The sequence below is a fragment of the Nyctibius grandis genome, chromosome 7 (genome assembly GCF_013368605.1).
Source record: "Nyctibius grandis isolate bNycGra1 chromosome 7, bNycGra1.pri, whole genome shotgun sequence".
Lineage (NCBI taxonomy): Eukaryota > Metazoa > Chordata > Aves > Nyctibiiformes > Nyctibiidae > Nyctibius > Nyctibius grandis.
In genome coordinates this window covers 56,466,152-56,482,305 of record NC_090664.1, presented here as the reverse complement: position 1 = coordinate 56,482,305, position 16,154 = coordinate 56,466,152, and the positions used below count along the sequence as shown (strand labels likewise).

General features: G+C 53.5%; 1 protein-coding gene across 2 annotated transcripts; it reads left to right on the top strand.

The window, feature by feature from the left end:
• Positions 1–433: 433 nt before the first annotated feature.
• On the top strand, positions 434–15,948 carry HHATL (hedgehog acyltransferase like). 2 transcript variants are annotated; one of them, XM_068405161.1, is made up of 12 exons: positions 434–642; positions 2,289–2,435; positions 3,366–3,433; positions 3,804–3,917; positions 4,075–4,269; positions 5,115–5,324; positions 8,807–8,978; positions 9,177–9,321; positions 9,704–9,739; positions 10,676–10,877; positions 12,806–12,947; positions 14,202–15,948. In XM_068405161.1, the coding sequence occupies exons 2-12, from the start codon at positions 2,330–2,332 to the stop codon at positions 14,321–14,323; spliced, it is 1,512 nt and encodes a 503-aa protein (XP_068261262.1). In that variant the 5' UTR covers positions 434–642; positions 2,289–2,329; the 3' UTR covers positions 14,324–15,948. The 2 variants fall into 2 exon arrangements, with proteins under 2 accessions (XP_068261262.1, XP_068261263.1); XM_068405162.1 differs by having other exon boundaries at positions 12,806–13,004; positions 14,202–14,285.
• The last annotated feature ends 206 nt before the right edge of the window (positions 15,949–16,154 follow it).

The window sequence follows — 16,154 nt, the reverse complement described above, 5'->3', positions numbered from 1 at the left end:
TTTGGTTGCAGATGCCAAAAGCTGAGCAGGAGACCCCAAAGATGGTTTGTAGAGATGTTGCAACCTCCGAGCCCAGCTCTCATTCAAACACTGCCTGAGCGGGGGCAGGAATCGCACCTTTTGGCTCCGTGTCTCAGTTTCCCCATGCCCAGGCAATGCCAGCTGCCTCCCCTCCCGCACAAGGTGATGGGGGCTACCCCCTCCCTCGCAGGGCTCAAAGAGGGGAACCGAAACACCCCTGGGAGGGACCCGGTCCCTGCATGGGGGCTTCCGTGGCCACCCCCGGGCCGTGCTCCCTGGCCCGGGGACAGCTTTGGCAGCCAGCACAGGTCCTCTCCAGCAGCTGCCGTGACAGACAGCTCCTGAACCAGCCCCCCTCTGCAGTGCTGCTCTAAAATAAAAATACCTCCCGCCTGCTCCGCTCCACTCCCGGCCAAACTTCCCCCAGGGGCAAGGTGGGGGGGGCGGCAGCCCAAAAATACACCCGCCTGCCCCCCCAAGCCGGGCTGAGAGATGCTGTAGGACAGGCCAACGGCCCCCAAAACCCTCTGTTGTTTCCCCCCGCCCCGTCGTGCCGTGCCCCCCGTCGTGGTGCCGGACCCGCACCCTCGCCCGCCTCCACCCGCGTCCCCGGGGTTCAAGGTCAGTAGCGGGGAGCGGTGTGGGGATGGAGTGGGGGGGTTGTCACTCCGGGGGTGGTGACACGCTGTTCCCGCAGCCCCCGGGGCTTTTATGTCACTTCTATCTGCTCCCACCGCCCGGCCAAGGGTCCGGGGGGGCGGCGGAGGGGAGTAGGGGGATGAGGATGCTGCTGCCCCACGTCGGATCGGAGCTGGAGGGGGAGGGGGGGGGGGCTGTGCTGGGGACCCCCCTATGCACCATGAGTTAAAATTGTCCGAGGGGTCCCCGGCCAGCACCCCTGACCCACCGCAGGGGCCCCAACAGCAACCGGGGGCCGTTACCCGGCTCCCCCCAGCTCATTTGCAGGGTGGCCTTGTACCCACCCCCCCTCCAAAAAAAAAGCCTTGAAAAGTGTGGAAAGAAGGGAAAAAAAGCTCTTGAAAGCCACCTCCGCGAGTGTCCCCCCCGCCGCAGCGGGACCGCAGGGCGGTGGCAGCGGCCCCGCACCAGGGAGCGGCCGCGGGGAGACCCCCGCACACCCCCCCCCCTGCACCGGGGCTGTGGGAAAAACCTTTCCTGCAGCGCTGGGGAAGCTGGGGTCACCCCGCATCGCTGCCAGCGATCCCCCCCCAGCTCTTAAACAACTCAGTGATTAAAAAAAAAAATAATAAAATATAGAAATTAAACCGGCACCCGCAGCAAAAGCTTTGCGGGGCCGGGTCGCCTCTGATTGCTGCCTAAAAGCCTAAAATTTCCTCCTTATTCCCCTCGAAGCGCCCCGAGCCGTCGCAGGGGCTGTGCCCGGCTGCTGGTGGATCCCCCCCCCCCCCCGCGGGTGGGTGTTTGCGGGTGGCTGGCGGTGCGGGGGGGGTGGCAGTGGCGGTGCGGGAGGAGGATGCTCTCTCCCCCCCCCCCGCACACCGCTTCACTCCAACCCTGAACTGCGTTTTTCGCAGCTGCCGGAGAGGCTGCAGAGCTCGCCGGGGTTAATTAGCCTTGGCAGGAGTAATTAGCCCGGGGCTAATTGCGGGGCTGGGTGTGGGTATCCCCCGAGCCCTGCCGATGCGCTGGGGAGGAGCTCAACCATCCCTGCGGGGTCCGAAGGCTCGTGGGGGGGAGCGGTTTGGGACCACGGGGCTTTAGGAGCCCCCCGAGGGCTCGAGGTTGGGCAAAACCCCAGCGGAAGGCGAGCAGGGGCACAGGGCAGGGGAGCAGGGGCACAGGGGCACCCCATCATGGCCCCTCCAGCACGGGCATCTTCATGCTCTATCCTGGATCCCCTCCAAGGATCCAGTCAGGAATTAGGGGGGGCACCAGAGATGCGCTGGAGGAACCCCATCCTGGAGCATCCCTGAACACTGGGATGGACACAACTCACTGGGAAAAACCCTTTACTGGGACCACTTGGCTGAGCTGCCCCCAAAGCCTGGCTCCTGGGGGGTGGTTTTGCAGCAGGGCTCAGCAGCAACCACTCTCCCTGCACCTGAGTTGTGTCCCAGGGTTCAGCCCCAGCTGAGACCTTCCTCCTTCAGCTCCCAGCCTTCAAGGAAGCCCACAAAGCAAAGCCGCTGAGGACCAGCAGCAATTTAGGGTGTTTGAGGGTTTGGGGGGCTGGTGAGATTTCACCCCTGTTTTTTTTTTCCCCCTCTTCTCCTCTCCTCTCCCAGGTCTGGATCCCCCCCACCAGCTGGGGCAATAACCTGTCGCCATGGGGGTTAAAACGATGCTCCCCAGCTATGAGCTGGGGTTTTACGCCCTCACCGTGACGTGCGCCGTGGTGTACAGCGGCAGCGGGATCTTCGAAGCATCCAGAGGTATCGCTCCCCATCGCGTCACTGGGAGGGAGGGTGGATGTAAGGTGGCTGCTTTTACAGCTGCTGATACCAACATTTGCTCCCTGGCTTTAATTTTTTTTGAGAGAACAGCGTGGTAATCCTTTGCAGGGATCAAAAAGGATTTTTGCCTGGTTTCCCCCCCTCGTCCCCATTTCCACGGCTCAGAGCAAGAGGCTGTGGCACGTCACAGAATCACAGAATCAATCAGGTTGGAAGAGCCCTCTGGGATCATCGAGTCCAACCATTGCCCTGACACCACCCTGTCAACTAGACCATGGCACTAAGTGCCATGTCCAGGCTTTTCTTAAACACATCCAGAGATGGTGACTCCACCACCTCCCTGGGCAGCCCCTTCCAATGGCTAATGACCCTTGCTGAGAAGAAATGCTTCCTAATGTCCAACCTGAACCTCCCCTGGCCAAGCTTGAGGCTGTGTCCTCTTGTCCTATCACTAGTTGCCTGGGAGAAGAGGCCGACTCCCACTTCACTACAACCTCCCTTCAGGTAGTTGTAGACTGCACTAAGGTCACCTCTGAGCCTCCTCTTCTCCGGGCTAAACACCCCCAGCTCCCTCAGCCGTTCCTCGTAGGTCAGACCCTCCAGACCCTTCACCAGCTCTCCAGGCAGTGCCTGGACCAGGCAACCACCCTGCCTACAAAGGGCTGGTTCTCAAATTCTTTGTCTGGAAGACCAAAAAAAATTGAAAATCGCATGGGACCAGCCGGGGGTCTGTGGGACGTGCACCGCAAAAAGGCTTCGCTGGAAATTCTCACAGAAACAGTTGAGGTTCCTGACTCCTATGGGAATTAGGTGCTTTGGGGATGGGGTGTCTGAGCTCCCTGCCTTGCCAAAACCTGGTCTCCCTTTCCCAGAGCTGTTCCTTGCCCCGTAACTCTGGTTCTTTTGCAGACAGCATGAACAGAAAGGCCTTTCGGGACGGCATAAAGCCGGGCTGGCACTACTTCGGCAGGAAGATGGTAAGCGGAGGAAGGACTCGGTCTGTTCTAGCTACTGGTGACACGGTCGGTGCTCGCACTGGAGAAGCAGAGCTGGTTTTTCCACTGCTGACGCACTTTTGCGAAGTCCCCGTGATGTATTTTTCTCCCTAAAGTAGCGAGGAAAATATCAGCCCTGCAGCGCAGCGGATGCTCTGCTTTGTGTGCACCGAGACGAGCAACCTCTGCGCCTCTCCCCTGGGGTTTTATGACCAAGCTAAAGTGCTCGGGAGCCCTTGGGTGGAAAATGGGAAGAAAAGGCTTTGAAAGTTGTGTGGTTTCCCCTCCAGATGGGTGTTGGGGCAGGGGTGTGGGGGCTGGGGCAGTAAGGCACCCGGTGCTGCTCCCGCAGGACGTGGCCGATTTCGAGTGGGTGATGTGGTTCACCTCGTTCAGGAACGTCATCATCTTCGCCCTCTCGGGACATGTCCTCTTCGGCAAGATCTGCTCCATGACGGTGCCACAGGTGAGCCAGGGATGTGGTGGGATGGATTTGAAAGCACCAGGGTGACCTGGGATCTGCGGAGGGGGCCTGAAGGATGTTCTAGGATGGGGGGGATGTTCTAGGATAGGGGGAGCAGGGTTGGGCTTTCACCAAGCTGACCACAGATCTCTTCTCGCAGCACCGGGCCGTGGTGTACATGCTGTATGGGGTTCTGGCCGTGCTGGGCAGCATGGGGCTCGTCTACCTGATGATCATCCTCTCCCACTGCCTTGTCCTCTACTCTGTCGCTCTGGCCAAGCAGAGGTGGCTCTGCTATGTGGCCGGGCTTTGCTGTCTCGCCTCCTTCAAGGTGGAGCCATTCAGCTCCTGGCAGGTAGGTGCTGTCTCAGACCACCCATCTGCCTTGTTCTCAGCCCACTTGTGTCCCTCTCCTTGGGTTTATCTCCAGGGAGGGCTCCTGGGGCACCCCCAAACCCTGGGCACTTCTCCTGGCTGTGTCAGAGCTCCCATGGGGTTTGAGAGGGAAGGGACTGTTGTGCCACTGAGCTTGGGAATAATTCCTCAGGGGCTACGTTGTGTTTTGGTGGTTTCATGCTGGGCCAGAGCTCAGGACACCCGAGTCCTTCTTGCTGCTCAGGCAACATCTTGTCAGCCAAGCAAGATGTGTTCCTGCCCCGTGCCTCAGTTTCCCCACCTGTAATAGGTGCAGGTGTCACTGAACGCATTCCCTGTCTCTTAGGTCTCTGCTCAATTAAGACTTTCACTGGTGAGTGGAGAGAAGCCCAGGAAGGACCTTTGTAAGACTATTCAGTCATCTGAAGGACCATGCTGCCTGTCCTTGCCTGTTGCTTACCTCCTGAAATGTGTTCCCCCTTCTCCATCAGGCTTGTGCTGGCTTTCCTTCACCTCCTGGGGCGGGTTATGTCCCTGTGACAGGATGACATTCCCACCCCAGACCAAAGCCTGTGTGGTCCACAGCTGCTTGGTCCACAAAAAGATCTACCACTTTCCAGCTCCTCCAGGATGCAGGAGCCAGCTAGGAAATCAAGCCCCAGTTTTCTCCTTCCAACAGCAAGGCTCATTAACTCCAGGGACAATTGGCTTTTGGAGCATAATTAGAGGCTTTGCCTACTGCCCTGGGAGTGATGTCCTCCACAAAGCGAGGGAGCACAGAAGTGATGCCACATTCCTGGTGGTAACTCTCTGTTTCTCATCCAGAGTGGGTTTGTAACGGGAGCTTTTGATCTTCAAGATGTCCTCTTCTATGGAGGAAGCGGCTTCACCATCATGCGCTGCATGAGCTTTGCACTTGAGAGCTCGGAGAGGAAAGAGGGCATCTACTCCATCTTCGACCTCCTCAAGTACAACTTCTACCTCCCCTTCTTCTTCTTTGGGCCTGTCATGACGTTTGACCAGTTCCATGCCCAGGTGAGTGCTCCTGAGGCCGGGCTGGAGGAGGACCTCTCCCTGCGTTTATTTGCTTGAGCTTAATGCCTACAAAAAAACACTGTTTGCCACAGTGAAGGTGCAAATAGTTGTAGAGCTTCTCATGGTCACGTAGAGTCTGCGGCCATAGTCTGGGCTGTGCAACGATGCTGTGGTTTTTGGGAGGAGGAACATAAATTGATGAGTTTTTAACCTTCCCTTTTGAGTGTTTGGCCATTTCCACTGATCAATACAGGAGGGAAGACATTGCTGTGGTGAAAACACCATGCTGGGATGAGGAGAGGAGGGTTCAGCTCATGTCCTTGCTTGCTGGGCACTTGCACTGCTCAGTGCCTCTATTTCCATGCACTGTCACCCCAGCTGCTCCATGCTGTCCCACTGTGCGGTGCTGGGAGGCCACGGTGAGAGCCAGCCATGTGGTGCCCATCCATGGGACCTCTGCGTGCTGGTGGCTGTGAGAGCAAGGGAAGTCTCATGTTTCCATCCAGCTGGTTCACCCAAGGAGCATGAATTTCTGGAGATGGTCTGTGTTTCTTAAGATGAAATTATTTCTCTAGAAATAAGCAAGATTGGGTGGAAGGCCCTGTTTCAGCAACCAGGGGCTTCCTCTGCTACCCCTGAAATACCCTGGTGCCCCAAGTCTTTGCCTCTATCACACACAACCAAGGGGACTTTTTGAAGAGCAGACTCCAAACAGTGCTGGAAAACACCAGCAGAAGCCTAGGCTGGGACCAGCTGACCTCTGGGGCTGTTTCACATCCAAAGATCAAGCAAAATGGCAGTGCTCTCTCTCTCTCCTCACTCTTCCCATCCCAACGTCCTTTTACACCAACGATCAGCCTTGGTCATCAAAGCAAACTGGGACTGCTTGCTAAGGGAGGGACCTCTTGCTTGGTCAGCAATGGTGTTGGGAAGGATTGCCACCACTCCTTTGTTTCCTTCTGAAGAACAGCTACACTGAATTTTTGGACCCCAAGTGATGTCTGGGTGCAAGAGCATTTTGGAAAAACATTTGTGAATTCAGAAGAAAAAACAGCCCAGGGCAAGGGAGCGCAGCCACAGTCTCCCTGGTGAGGAGGAGACCAAAGACCCACCCAGCCCTGCACCTTCTCTCCAACGTTGGGCTGGTAGTGGTTGACTAAGAAAGGGTCTGCACTGGTCTTGTTTCCTCCAGTGAGCAGGATGAGTCCTGATCCAAGTCCTACTCCTTGCTAGCTCGTTCACCTGGGGCATTAACAACCTCATGCTGAAAGGGTGAGAGTGCAGCACTGGGATCCCTTGGGTCTTGCAGGATCTGTTTAAAAGGGCTTTTATAGCATTTGACCCTGAAGATCATAAGGTCACCTCTGGTGTCCCCCATGAGGGATGCTCACGGTGCACTGAGTCTACCAGCTGCCCATTCTCAGCAGACAAGCACCAGGGATGACTAGGCCCCAGCTGGGCTCTTCTCCTCAGGCTGCTGGAAGAAATGTTCCATCCTAAGTCTTCATTTCTCCAGTTGTGTCTTATCTGGCTGGCTGAAGTCCAGGCAAGCACAGCTCCAGCAGCCCCACTGGCCAAGCCCCTCCGGAGGGGGTGCAGTGCCCTGGGGTGCCCTCCTCACCCCCTGTTTCTCTTCCTTCCCCAGTTTCCATCAACCTTTCCTCTGGGAGGGGCAGTCTTGGCTTCTTCTAGCACTGCAGCCAGGTGTCTCCAAGACCTGAACTCCCACCACCCCTACAAGGCTTGATCTGGAGGGTCCTGTGCCTTTTGCACAGCCCCATGATGTTTATAGCCACTTAATGAGCAGTTCTCCCCTCTTCTGCTTAAAGTGCTCACCCCAAAGGCACAAAGAGTAAGTCCCCAACCCCTTTTCCATGCCCCGGCCAGGGGTCCTGTCTTGGCCTGGCCACCACTGCCATCTCCTGGCTAGACACCCCCCCTGCACTGCTGGAGCTGCAGCTAATTGCAGAGGTGAAATTCTAATGACCCAACAGCAATGATGGGGGCAGGCAGATGGAGTCCCTTCCCCAGGGTGGGGTGTATGGCCCACTTAGGGAATGGATCTGTCTCTTTGGCTCCTACTGGTGCTACGTCCTGGTGGAGCCCTTGCACCCCCATGCGTGGTGGGAACCCATCTACCAGGGCTTGGCCAGCCACATTCCAGTTGAAAAGCATCTTCCTTACTGGGACTGGGGGGACTAAATCATTTCTGTAGGGCTGGAAATGTGGGGAACAGAGCCCTGATCCCAAAGGGATGGTGGCAGAGTGCTGCCACCATGCACAGACCTGAGGATGGGTGGGAAATGGGGGCTCCATGTCCTCTCACATATCTCCATGCCAGAGCCCCTCCTTCTTTGGCTTCTCCAGCTCAGGGTCCAGCAGCCTCGTTGTGTCCTTAAAGCACTTGGCATAGAACAGACACAAAAAAAATCTGGCAAAGGCTTTAATTCTCAGGAATCATCTGGATTTGATGACGGGGCTGGTGCAGCAGCCTCCGGATTACGTTGGGAGAGCTCCCACCTCCATCAGGGAATAAAGGGAAAGTCATGAACATAAGAGGATTTTGAATACAGCAGCAATTTTGACGGCGATGCGGGGAAATGAGGACATCGGTCTGCCCAGTGTAATCCCCAAAGCTTGCTCTGATGGTTTTTATATTACAATGGCCCGAGATATGACAGCTCCTGGAGGGAAAGCCCAGCCCCTGTTTGTACAAGACATGTCAGAGACAAAATCCCTGCTGAGCAGGTCCCAACAAATTCAGGGTGGCCCCTTGAGTAGGTCTCACTCTCATTTACAGCAGGTGTCTGCAGCAGAACCTCCAGAGATCATCAGTCATCATCCTCCTCCTCCCAAATGACCCTGGCCAAAAATACGCATCTGGCCCTGGCAGAGCTGTCAGGTGGGATTCCAGCCCTGCTCCCAGCCTCTCCTGGGCGTGCAGATGTCCTTCCCTCCAGGCTGTGGTATCCCGTAGATGCGATGGGCACGGGCATTTGCTCCCCATTAGTGACCTGCGCAAGGGACTACCTTTAAGGAAAGTTGACTTTCTGAACACGTCCCTGCAGAAAGGGCATAAAACTCAGCTCCCTGGTTGATATGGTTTTCACCCCACATAGGGTCCCTTAGATACAGCCAGACCTGTCACTGCTGTGTCACACTGTGGGTCTGCTCTGCTGGAAACCCCAGGGATGGGAACAGCCTTTGCAGGAAGCACATCACTGCCATGCTCAGCACTGAGGTGGGGGTGTTGGAGGGATGCTGTGGGTGGGACATGTCCTGCTCCTTGTGGATATGTTCACCTGAGCTAGTGCCTTGGGTCTTCCTTAATCAATGGAGATTTGGGCAATATAGTCCATGGTGTGATTGCTAAAGGAGAGCTTCATGTCCCCATTTGGACCTTGACCATTTCTCCAGATGAAGGAACATGCTGCATACCCTGTCTCTCAGCTTAGCCCTTTCCTGGTTTGCCATCCCGGCAGGTGAGCACCCGAGAGCTGAGACGCAAAGATGATGAGATGAGGAGCATCCGCGTCCATGCTCTCCTCCACGTGGGGGCCATCATCGCTGTGGACATCTTCTTCCACTTCTTCTACATCCTTACTCTTCCTTCTGACCTGAAGTTCATAAACCGCCTCTCGGACTGGTCCTTGGGTGAGTGACCATGCTTGGACACACTCCCACCTGTACTCAGCTTCAAGGCAGTGGTGAGTGATTCAGATCTCCATCCACCTCCACTGAGAGGTCACGTCAATGCCTATGTTGGACAGCTTTGGGTAAAGCCCCCCAAAGTCCTGAAGGCAATACATCCCATGCTCCTCTTCACATGTTTAACTCTCATTTTTGCTCCAGCTGGCTTGGCCTACTCCAATTTGGTGTATGACTGGGTGAAAGCTGCTGTCATGTTTGGGGTCATCAACACCATCGCCAGACTGGACCACTTGGACCCACCCCAGCCCCCGAAATGCATCACCATGCTCTATGTCTTCGCAGAAACGTGAGTACTCCACATGCATTGATGAAAAGAGACATGTTTGACCTGAATGAAATGTGCGTGGGGAGGGAAAGAGGTCTGGGCTCTGCTTCTGAGCAGCTGGCCTTTAAGTTGGAGACTACCTACATTGAACAGTCTATACTGAACCTATAGTGTAGACCTCACCATAGCCCAGGGAAATATTCTCGGGCAGGAAGCAATGGATGATAGGGTACAACCACATCAGTAGTGGGACCTGTACAAGGAAGAAGCATGGAGAACTGCTGTGAACAAGGTTGAAGATGTACCTCACTGGGGGACCAGGTGCCTTCTCTGGCTGACTGCTGCATGGAAGGTTGTCATTACACTGTGTGTTTTAACATGAGTTTTATCATCTGCATTTTAGGCATTTTGACAGAGGGATTAATGACTGGCTATGCAAGTAAGTGTCTAATCAACCATCTCTAGTCTGGTTCAGGGTCTTCTCATATCATATCAATCATATCATAGAATGGTTTGGGTTGGAAGGGACCTTAAAGATCATCTAGTTCCAATGCCCCTGCCATGGGCAGGGACACTTTCCACTAGACCAGGTTGCTCAAAGCCCCATCCAACCTGTCCTTGAACACTGCCAGGGAGGGGGCAGCCACAAACATAGCAATGAAGCATTAAATGCTGTTCTTCCCAAAGCTGAGGTGTCCTCTCTTCTGGGTGAATCCCACTACAGCATGAAGTCATATTTTGTCTGTTTATTCCTAAGACCATTGAATTAATCACCACAAAGTGCAACAGCCCCCTCCAAAGTTGGGAATAAGAGAGTCCTGTCCCAGAAAGCCCTTCAAGTCTGGTGGGTTTAGAGTTCCCTCAAGGGAGGAAGAGACAGGTTCATACTGCACCAGGAGGAAAGGGGAATTGAGCTCAGGTCTCCCATATCCTGGTAAAAAGAGTGGCCTGAGCTCCATCTACATCGCCCTAAGCCCTTCATCTCTCTTCAGCCATGAGAGAGAAGAAAAGCAAACCTGTACCAAAAGTGGTGGCTTCTCTGTGCTGAAATCCTGTGCACCAGCAAGCAGGAGATAGCCTGCAGCTCTACGGATTCCCTGATTTTAACAACCCTGTACCTACAAGAGGGGGGAAGGGTGGTATTTTGTCCGTAAGGAGCTATGGGTTTGTGAGGAAAACAAGCCACATGTAGCTGGACTGTAGTGAAAATCAGTTTATTGCCAGAACGTGTCAGCCAAAACATCCTTCCTCTCTCACCAGAGCACTCCAGATTGACCTGCCTGTGAGGAGCTTGTGGTGGGTGGGTGAGGTAGAATGGTCTCCAGAGGGGTCTCCTTTACTATGGGGAGCACTGACCACTTCCCTTGGCCGTTAGGTATGTGTATGACCACATTGGAGAGAACCATGATGACATCATGAAGGAGCTCATGGCCACAGTCGCCACCTTTGCCATCACCACCCTGTGGTTGGGGCCCTGTGAGATCGTTTACATCTGGTCTGTCTTCAACTGCTTTGGCCTCAACTTTGAGCTCTGGGTGCAGAAGTTCTTCCAGCAGAAACCCTTTGCCAAACTGGAGGTGAGGAGATGGGCTGCAAGTGGATGGGGGGGAAGATCAGCGGGTCTGGGGCTGGCCACACTCTGGTGCTGGAAAACACCCATGACTGTAGGGAGCTCAAACTTGTTTATACAAGTCAGATCCATTTTCAGCTGAGACTGAAGAGCAACATCCCTGATGATGCCGTGCAGCTCCATGTCCAAGCCTCCTGCCTGGAGACCTGAAGCTCTCTCCTTTAGCATCCTTGTGATCAGCTACTTAGCTGTGCGAGGGAAGCACTGTCCTGGTGCTCTGCATCCCTCCATTTCATGCACTGTGTCACCCACTCAGAGTAAATTCCCACCTGCCCCTATGATGCTTCTTGGGAAATTTAGGTGTGGAGCTTTCAGAGGGAAAACAGAGGTCCAAGAGAACCAGGAAGACTGCCCCAACAAGGCGTCAAAGTACCACAGATGGACACAAGACCTGAGGTCTGTCCATGAGGAAATGTTTATACATTTCCATACGGAAATCATTTGTTCTTCTTGTTCTGCAAAATATCTTGGCATTCTGAGTGGTTTTAATCTGATTTCTGATAAAAACAAATGTTTAGGTACTAAAATGAATCATTTTCCAACCACTCCAAAGCTTAGTGCCCCGTCTCTGTTTGGGACCAAGGTGCCTTGGGGACATGTTGGAACTAAAACTTAGGAAACGCCATCCTGGAAACAATTCTGTGGCTTGCTTTGCCCAACCTAAAGTCTGGAGGTCCTAAACTGGTTCAGTAAAGACTCTTTTTGAGTAAAAACTTCAGAGAGCAACCCTCCCGTTTGCTCCCCTCCTTGAGCTTCTAATCAGATTACAGCACTCTCAGGCAGTGAAATCTCCTTCCCAGTGGCACCGCAATTCTCAGCACAGAGTGGCCTGGGGATTCATCGTGCTCTTTGAAGATTGCTATAAACCACTTCCCCGCTCCACTCGCAGCAGCTGCTCCTGAGGTTTACATGCCAGTGACAATTTCACTCAGCTGCTGTCACTAGTTTTCAGCTCTTTTTTTTTAATTCCTAAGAAAAAATTTCTACCAGGAGCTGGGAATCACAGAATCACAGAATCGATTAGGTTGGAAGAGACCTCTGGGATCATCGAGCCCAACCATTGCCCTGACACCACCATGTCAACTAGACCATGGCACTAAGTGCCATGTCCAGTCTTGTCTTAAACACATCCAGAGATGGTGACTCCACCATCTCCCTGGGCAGCCCCTTCCAATGTCTAATGACCCTTGCTGAGAAGAAATGCTTCCTAATGTCCAACCTGAACCTCCCCTGGCCAAGCTTGAGGCTGTGTCCTCTTGTCCTATTGCTAGTTGCCTGGGAGAAGAGGCCGACTCCCACTTCACTACAACCTCCCTTCAGGTAGGTGTAGACTGCAATAAGGTCACCTCTGAGCCTCCTCTTCTCCAGGCTAAACACCCCCAGCTCCCTCAGCCGTTCCTCATAGGTCAGACCCTCCAGACCCTTCACCAGCTTGGTCGCCCTCCTCTGAACTCGCTCCAACACCTCAACATCTTTCTTGAAGTGCGGGGCCCAGAATGATTTGCACGTAGGGCTAATAATAATCCTGGTATAGAATAGCATTCATCTGCCTTGAGGAATGGCTTACCCAAGCCAACAGATGAAGAAAGCAGCCCTCAGCCATTACAGTTAGCATGAAACCATGTGTAACGTATTGCACCTACCCGTGAGCCCTTGAAACATCAGTCCAGAGTCCCAAATGCATCTGAGTCCAGCAGCAGAGCAGAAGTTTTACCTTGTCCTTATGTTTCTTCATCCCAAAGACACTAAAGGCTGCCCTAATTTTTGCCTGCCCCTCTGCGATCCCAGCAGGAGTTTGTCTGGAGTTGAACCAGTGCATCCTCTTTCCTTACAAGCCCCATTTGTCCTCACTCTCTGCTCCTCTCCCTTCCACAGGCCAAAATGTCGGCGGCCATGTCTCGGCGGATTAGGGCAGTTTTTGGGGCGGCAAATTTCTGGGCAATCGTCCTCTACAACATCCTAGCCCTCAACAGCCTGGAGTTTGCACTGCTGGTCACCAAGAGACTCCTTCTGACAGGTAAGATGCTACCAGCCTTCCCTAGCGAGGAACCCTTGTCTTGATGAGGGGACACGGGTAAGGAAGCTGAGGACTGGGACTTCCGAGTCCTCTTGGTGGCCTGGCCATTGGCTTGTTATGTGGCTGCTCCCAATGTGCTTAATTGTTGTTCAAAAAGTGCAGGAAGCTGCTTCTTAGCTCCCACCCTTCTTGTGTGAGCTCTGGGGTATGAGCTGCCTCCCAGGTGTGCTTGCACAGCTCCTAGCACACCTTGATGCTGTGATTTAGATTCCTTGCAGCAACACAAAGGTCACATTTGCCCCACCAAGGCGAGCTGCGAAATGGTCCCTTTGCTGGAGAAAGGGATTTACTTGTCCTACCTCATCTCCTTTTGCTTTAGCAGTTACTCCTGCGTCAACCTGAAGGTGGCAGGTACAAATCCTCATGCTATAGTCTTATCTGTACATTTCTGATCAGTGGATGGTGGCACTATTTTGGAGCCTTCTTGAGCAGCCCAAGGTATAAATAGCCATCGGGAGCCTACGTCCTCCAGCCCTCTCTGGGACGGGGCTGGCGTAGGAGATGGATAATGTGACGCTCTGGGCTCAGTGTGCCAGAAGTGCCTTCCCGCTGAGCTAGCTGGCTTTTGCTGGTTGCATTATTCATTTCAGAGGTCCTGTTTTAGCAGGTACAAAGCCTGTGTCTCGCCTCTGCTGTGGATACCAGACTCATGGTTACAATGTTGTCAGACCCTTCCTAAGTGGAAGGAGAGCTCCCGGCTCTCAGTCACTTACCTAGGTGACAAAAACATGTGTCACACATGGTGCACACTGTGTCCCACTAGGTATGGGACAAGGCTGGTGTTGATCCTCAGTATCAGCAGGGCCCAAAGCTTCCAGAAGGTCACAGTGCTGAACAATGATGGCCATGGGCAGGCTGAATGGGCAGAAAGTCAACCACTGAGTCTGAACTTGGGGATCAGAAGGAGGTTTAGGGGTAAGGGAGTGCTCAAAACCACTCCACCGTGTCCCCACATTAACTGTGGTCCATGGTGTCTTGGTGGGCTCAGGCACAGCTTCATCTAAAATCTGATCCTGGGGATTTCTCTCCTCTCAGTGAAGCTGTAGGGCTGGATCCACAATGGAAAATGTTGTTGGCCATCATGAACTTGTAGGACCTCCCTAACCCACTCGAGAGGCAGCAGTGCTGGAGAAGAGCTGGCCCCGTTAGGCAAGCAGCTACACCAGGATGACCATGTCTCCCTACATCTTCTAGGTTTCCCTGTCAGCACCTTGTCCATCTGGTTCATCACGTACTGTGGAGTGCAGTTGATTAAAGAGCGTGAGCGCATCCTGGCCATCGAGGAGGAGAAGTGTGACAAAGCAAAGGTGGAGTAGAGGGAGGCATCCACAGGCTTGTCCCAAAGTCTCGTCTCCCCTCCAGCCACCGCTGCTGGGCCAGCCACTGGCAAGGGCTCTCCAAGCACTCCTGGCAATCAGACTGTTGTAGCTCATCCATGTAGAAGTCACCTGGAAGGCACAGGTCACCCTCTTGCTGCAGGACAGATTTTCTATAAGACACAGCGGGCGTTTCACGGGCTCCCCATGTGTGGCAGACTGCTGAGGTAGGCTCCCAGGACATTTCTTTAATGCAAGTAAGAGCCATCCCTGTCATTTTCTGACCCTCTGACATTGTGCAGGCCTAGAGATTTCACATCCTGCTTCCCATAACACTTGGTCCACCAGCACTCGGCTCTCCCACAGGATCTGTAGCCCATGTTTCCCAGAGGAGACTCTCCAAATCCCACAGCTGGAGGTTTTAGGGTGGGCCAGACACACAGCTATGAGAAAGGGATTAGCTGGTGCTGAGCCTGCTCTGAGCAGACCATCTCCAGGTTGCTTCCAGCCCAAGCATCCCATGTTTCTTTCACTACAAGAGATGGTCAGCATCTCCTGTCAGCTGTTTGGCATCTATGGCTCAGCACTATCTACACTTACCAAGAGGCTAATAAATAAATGGTACAGTCTTTATAGCGAAGGGAAGGGGGACCAGGCACACTGAAGGGTAATTATCTCCCCACCATCATCAGTGGTGCAGAGTGACAGATATTATGATCTTGAATTCTCTGCAAAACAGGTTCCTTCAGTGCAAAATGTCTTGAAAAAAAAGATCTAGTGCCAACATCAGGCATAGTTAATGAGAATACGGGAGACATACCTGCTTCACAGGCATGTACAAGTTGCCTGGGGAGTGGACATGCCAAAGAAACACAACACATGGCTTGTGACTGCTCCGTTCCCAGGCCCCAACTCAGACCCAAAGCACCCTCCACTGCTGGATCTGAGACCGATGTGGCCACCACGACCATCCTGCTGTGATACGTGTCCTGGGACTCAAACCAAATCCCACTCACACTTTTTGCACACCAGGGACAAAGGTTTACGCTCATACTCCTGCCCACAGCTGAGGAACAGAAGATGCTGTAGCCAGCTCTTGCTCATCTCCCACCATCCAGCCCTTTACTCAACTGACTTTGGTGCACACAGCCTAACCCCATGACTGCATGGCTGAATGAGCACACACACATATATACAACCAGAGGAGAAAGTCTCTGAATGAAGAGCAGTGATTTGGGGCTGGGTGGCAGAGGGGAAGCCCATGGTAGACTCCTTGAAGAAGCAGGCTTCGGGACACTGCATAGGGAGTGCATCGAATAAATGTACCTGTGTGAAAAATGGTGCCTTGGGGAAAAGGTGGGTTTATAACTGAAAAATAGCTCTGACTCTCTTGCACTTTAGAGTAACTTTCAGTGGCCTTATGTCTGAGTTATGTCGATGGTTGGTGAGGTCAGAATCTGGACCATTTTGCAATGTGGGTTGAGATGCTCGGTGCTGGTGTGTTCTGGCTTCCCTGTGGATGAAACAGGATCAGTTCCTAGCCAGCTTTCAGCTCTGCCAAAGTAATTTGTGAAGTCCCTGATAAATGTAATTTATTTATGTAGTAAATAAATGTTGGACATCTATGGTGCCTGCTGCTCATCACTGTTATGCTGCTGTAACGCAGGTGACACGCTGGGCAATGCCCTGCCATCAGAGCTGAGAGATACAAGGATCTGTTTGCAAGTCCTCACCTCCCATCCCTAATTGTGACACAAGACAAGCATTGGTAGTGTTGGGTTGATAGTTGGACTTGATGATCTTAAAGGTCCTTTCCAACCAAAACGATTCT